The sequence below is a fragment of the Orycteropus afer genome, unplaced genomic scaffold (assembly GCF_000298275.1).
Source record: "Orycteropus afer afer isolate SDZICR_OR568_19922 unplaced genomic scaffold, OryAfe1.0 scaffold00487, whole genome shotgun sequence".
Taxonomy (NCBI): Eukaryota; Metazoa; Chordata; class Mammalia; order Tubulidentata; family Orycteropodidae; genus Orycteropus; species Orycteropus afer.
In genome coordinates, this window is record NW_006922074.1 from 1,999,003 (window position 1) to 2,005,002 (window position 6,000).

Consider the following 6,000-nt stretch of genomic DNA (forward strand, 5'->3'; position numbering starts at 1 on the left):
ATTTCCCAGACACTCCCGGGACCTCCTCTGTGCCAGGCCTTGTGCTGAGGGCTTGCATGAGTGCTGTCTCACTGAACTCACAGGAGCAGCCTGAGAGGGAGGGCTCACTGCCCCTACTTTACAGACAACAAGGCTGAGGCTTGACAAGGCAAACCCACTTGTCTGGACCCCACAGATGGTTGAGCTGGAGCTGGAATGTGCATCCAAGATCCCCGTCTGTGCTTCCACCTTCCCCCTTCTCTTTCACCTCCTGGTGAGGGTTGAGTTCTTGAAATGGCAGGACTCTAGAAGATCCTTAAGGATAGGAAGGTAAGGTCCTCTTAATGGCTCCCAGCCAGAAGGCGGGGAGGGACTGGGGAGGAGAGTGTGCCCCTCAGGGTGGGAGAAGGGGTTTTCCATGAGTTGAATCACAGCGGGAGTATGACAAGTGGCAGGAAACACAAAGGCAAGCGAGCTATTCCTTCTGCCCTGATTGGGCGGTTTATTCTCCCAAACCATCTGCCTAGGTTTCCCTAAATATCCATTCGTGCTGAGCTCATGAATTGCAGAGGTTGTAGGTGCCGCCCCAGCATGCTGGTCAGATGCGTAGACGTCAGCAGATGCCGGGAGAGAGAGAGAGAGACTGGGCGTTTAGGTCAGACAGATTTGGATTTGAACTCTAGTGCTGCCACCTCCAGCTTCAGGCCAGTGTCTTCCCCTCTTCACACCTCAGTTTCCGTATCTCTTAACTGGGCATAGAATTGCATTCTTTGTTTGAGCCCATGAAGTGCAGTGAAAAGCAACTGAGGTAAGGCACCCACAAAGAAAAGCCTCTCTGGGCTGTGAAAGGCTAAGAAAATATGCCCAGGGGCAAGGATGTACCCCCCTCCGCCCCCCAGAACTATCACCAAGGGCTCCAGCGTGTAGACAGAGAGCAGTGTACTGGGCAGAGGCCTGCCGTTTCCCTTGGCCTGTTAAGTAACCTGTCAGTGCTCAGTTTCCTTATCTGTAAAATGGGAATAATATTAGCACCTACACCACACAGAGCTGTGCTAAGTAAACAATTCAATCCATGCAAACAGCTTAGAACACAGTGTTACAAAGTATTACAAAGTATTACAAAGGCTCAGTAAGTGCCAGCTGTTTTTATTTTCATGCATAGTTAACCAGAACCAAAAAGAGGCTGCCAGGGAGGCTCAGACTTCAAACCCCAGCCTGGCTGTTCAGAAGCTGTGTGACGCTGGGCAAGCTACGAAATCTTTCTGAGCTTCAATTTTCTCGTTTGTGGAATGAGGTTGGTAATGAAAACTAGTATTTACCTAGAGCTGTATGACAGGAGGTTCTTTTGAAAAACTGGTAGGTAATGACTGATTTCTCTCACGTTCCTTATATTACACTATATGCAGTGTCACGTGCTGTCAAGTCGATTATGACTCACGGTGACCCTACATGACAGAGCAGAACTGCCTCAGGGGGCTTCCGAGGTTAAAGTGTTTAATGGAGCAGATCACCTGCAGCCGAGTAGGTTCAAATCACTGACCCTTCTGTTAGCAGCCGAGCACTTAACTACTGCACCACCAGGGCTCCTTTATAATCTACTCGCCTCTATACCATGTTGTTGCCTGCTGTTGACTCAGCCCTGACTCACGGCAACCCCATGTGTTACAGAGGAGAAGCGCCCCATGGGGTTTTGTTGGCTGTTATCTACATGGAAACAGATTGCTAAGTCTGTTCCACAGAGCCTCTGTTGGAGTTTGAACTGCTAACCTTCCGGTTAGCAGCAGCAGACACACCATGTGCAGCACTCAGGCTCAGCAGATAATCCTATATATTCTGTATTATGCCAATTACTGTTACATTATACTATCTTGTACTAAACCCGGCCACACGGTCCGACTACATCGCATCACACGAGACTGCACCACAGGACGTGACTCCTGTTCCCTCCACCCCCAGATGCTCACCCCTCTTACCTCGTTCCTCCTCCTTCTCCCGGACAACCCTCCCCTTGAGGGCTCGGCTCCAGGCTCCACCATAGTCACCCAGCTTGGCTCTCTCATTCCCGTCCTTGCCCTTGAACCAGGGGCCGTACCTGCGGGTGATGCTTGAGGCTTCACCGGTGTCCCGGAAGCCTCTGCCCAGGTGCAAGTCGCCCAGGAAGGGCAGCTCCGCGCCCTCGGCTGGGGCCCCCGCGGCAGGGTTGGCCTGGTTCTGGGGAGCAGCCGGCTGGCTCACGAAGCCGGAGTGAAGGAAGACGAGGCTCCCGGCCGTCAGGTAGAGCGCCAGGAAGGTAAAGAAGCGCACGGGTTTCCGGCGGAAGTACCGCTGGAATTTGAACCAGAGCTTGGCCATAGTGGGGTCATTCCGGACTGGCTCTTTGGGCTTAGCTGGAGGCTGGGGAAGAGATGAGGGGGCTGGGGTTCCTGAGCCTTCCTTAGGGATGGAATCTCTGGGATGTTCACTCTTATCCCCTCTGTGAAGGTGACTGCCAGGACCAGAGGGGACAGGGAGGTGCAGCCTTGGACTGAGACCAGGAGAAAGGAGCGTGCCCACAACCCTCCCTGAGGTCAAGGTGAGTTTCTGGGCCAAGAATGGGGGTTTGAGGCTCAGGGCACCCCGGAGCGAGTCCCATTTTCCTACATCTTGTTCTTCACTTCAGAGACTTCCTCAAAGACTTTGAAAATAGCAATTGGAGGGAGGTTGTGAGCGTCACCAGGCGCTGCCTTTCCTGTCTCTTCCCCTCTCGGCTCCTCGGGCCTGTTGGGGCTGCATTACTTCACCGCGGGCCCCGTTTCTGGCCTCATGTCCAGCTGGGGCCCAAGCTTGGGATGTCCACCTGGTGGAAACAGAAGCCGGGCGTTTTCCATTCGGTCAGGCCTCAGGCTCAGGGCTGCCACCTGCAAGACAGCAGAGACACAGGTGTGAGAAGCCTCGTCGCTGGAGGGCTCGAAGGGAGCAAGCAGAGGCAGCGGTGTGGGGAGCCCTGCCCTCATCTTCCAGAACACTGCCCTGTCTTCTTCACTAAACCTGACTGGGAATGGGGGACCTTTAGTCCTATGGGGCTCTGTTCTTGGGACAAGCTGTATCCTGGACAAGCACAGGAGTTTATGGACTGGTAGGATAATTTGCCCCACAGTTCCCACATATTTGTCAAATATACAATGATTCATGAGGTACCTTAAGTCCCAAATAGTGCCTAAGGCACTTGACTGCTGACCAGAAGGCTGGCGGTTCAAACCCACCAGCCACTCTTCGGAAAGAAGGTTGGGCAATCTACTTCCATATTGTCAAATATACAATGATTCATGAGGTACCTTAAGTCCCAAACAGTGCCTAAGGCACTTGACTGCTAACCAGAAGGCTGGCGGTTCAAACCCACCAGCCACTCTTCGGAAAGAAGGTTGGGCAATCTACTTCCATAGTGATACCACCTCGGAAACCCAAGGAGGGGTTGCTATGAGTCAGGGCCGACTCGACGGCACATAACAACAACAACAAGGTGTTTGCTGACCTCCTACTTTAGCAAACATGATGTCCTTTTGTAGCAATTGGCTATCCATAAGGCCTTCATGGACTAATATTCAGCAGACGATTTTTACATATCGCTATTTACATATCACTACAAATTATACTGGCCATTCTTATATAGCCATAATTTCAACTACAACAGCGAGTGGATTTTCAGTTATGAAAGCTCACCAGGCCTTTCTTCCTGGTAAGTCTGGAAGCCCTGCTGAAATCTGTCCACCAGGGGTGACCCTGACGGTATCTGGAATCCTGGTAGCCTAGCTTCAGGTGTCACAGCAGTATGCAGGCCATCACAGTAGGACAAAATGACAAGTGCAGGGTCAGCAAAGACAAGACAACCCTCAATGAGTTGCACTGACACAGAAGCTGCAACCATGGGCTCAGACCTGTCAATGACTGTGAGGATGGTGCACGGCAGCGTTCTGCTCCGTTACATGGAAGGCCACCAGGAGTTGAAACCAGCTCAAGGGCAACTAACAACAACAGGCCTTTGCTGGACTGTCTGCTGGACCTGGTTGAGGCTGAAGCAGATCCAGTTCATTCATTTTCTCAACACTTATTTGTGAAGGGAGTCCCTTCCTTCCCGAGGCTTGCTGCCAGTGGGGGATATCAAGCCCACAGGCCCTGTCCTCCACATCAGGAAGAAAAGGAAAAGGAAGGAGCGTTGAATTATTTAGCTACATACTCATTCATTCACTATTAATTGAATAGCTACGTGTGTCTAGTCTCCTGCCAATCCTTCTACATAAAATTTCCCCAACATTCCCATCAGATGTAACTATCGCCCCACTTTACAGATGAGGAAGCTCAGATCACACAGCTGGTAAGTGATAGAGTTGGGATTTGAACTCAGGGCTGGCCAAATTCCAAACCACAGCTCTTAACCATTGCCTTTGAGACACTACCCTTTTCCCACGTGGTCTGGACGTCATTTGGGAATTCAGAGACATCCCCCAAAGCAGCAGGTCACCTCTCAATACAAGCAGTGCTTCACTCTCTAAGCCAGGGCCTCTCAGAGTGTGGTACAAGAAACATCTGACTAGGAGACTCCGTAAACATGAAGATTCCTGGCCTCATCAGCCAGAATCTCTTGTTGAAAGGGAAACCTACAGGTGTAATGAGGTACCTCAGGGTGATGGTAATGAGCACAGAAGGCTGAGAACTCTGCTTCATGAATAAATGTTCAGGACTGTCCGCCAGGAGGCAAAGAGAATGTGAATAGGAAAACGCCACTTGGCTCATGCTGTTCCATGTTACCACCAGCAGGGGGATCCATAACAACTTTCACCAAAACGTGATTCTGCCTTTCACCATTGGCTCATCTGAACTGTAGGGGCCCCTCCTAAAGCAGACAGCAGCATGGGAGTTTCCCTGTGGTTCAGGGAAGACTCTGCCAATGCTACATATGCCAGTCATTCAGCAACTAAGTACTGAGATCTTACTATGCACCAGTCAGCATTCTTGTGTTGTTATGTGCCTTAGAGTCAGACCTGACTCATAGCAACCCCTCCTCCTTGGGTTTCCAAGGCATTATCACTACAGAAGCAGATTGCCCAACTTTCCTTCTGAGGAGTGGCTGGGGGGTTTGAACTGCCAGCCTTCTGGTTAGCAGTCAAGTGCCTTAGGCACTATACCACCAGAGCTCCCAGTCACCATTCTAGGCACCTGGAATAGATAAGTGAACAAAGCAAACAAAAATTCATGGCCTTGTAGAGTGAATTCATCCCTCCATCCAACCATCCATCCATCCATCCATCCGTCTTACCCATCCACTCAGTAAACCATCCATCCAACTACCATTAATCTATTCATTTGTCCATCCACCCAACCAAACTGTAATGACCCATCTATTCATCCAGCATACCATTACCAATTTAGAGAAAATTTAGAGAAAAGATTCCTCCATTCATCTGAAAAACATGCACTGAATGCCTGCTGTGGGTGTACCTGGGATGCAGAAACAAATAATACTGAAAATTCAGTCTCTGATGGAGACCCAGAAAACAAAATGCACTGCCATCAAGTCGATTCTGACTCATAGCCACCTTGTAGGACAGACCAGAATTGCCCCATAGGGTTTCCAAGGCTGTAGATCTTTAGGGAAGCAGACTGCCTCATCTTTCCCCTGCAGAATAATGGCTGGTGGGTTCAAACTGCTGACCTTTTGGTTAGCAGCTGAATGTCCTAACCACTGCCCCACCAGAGCTCCTACTGGTAGAGATAGAAACTTAAGATAATCACTGTACTGGATAGAGAATGAGAAATCCTATCATAGATGTATGTACAATGTATAGAACAGCAATTTTAATAGCGAGTGTTTATTAAGCATCTACTATGCTATGAGTCGGGTCCGACTCGATGGCACATAACAACAACAACAACAATGTGCAAGACAGGAGCTCTGGTAGCATAGTGGCTAAAGCACTTGACTGCTAACCAGAAGGCTGGCGGTTCAAACCCACCAGCCACTCCTCGGAAGGAAGGTTGGGCAAT

General features: G+C 50.2%; 1 protein-coding gene across 1 annotated transcript in view; it reads right to left on the reverse strand.

Annotated features, from left to right (window-relative positions):
• WSCD2 (WSC domain containing 2) overlaps positions 1-2,331 on the reverse strand; it is a 53,224-nt gene extending 50,893 nt beyond the window's left edge. Inside the window, exon 1 of the mRNA XM_007954993.2 lies at positions 1,953-2,331. Coding sequence (XP_007953184.1) covers positions 1,953-2,331 — 379 coding nt within the window. The remainder of the gene's footprint in view (positions 1-1,952) is intronic.
• Positions 2,332-6,000: the final 3,669 nt, after the last annotated feature.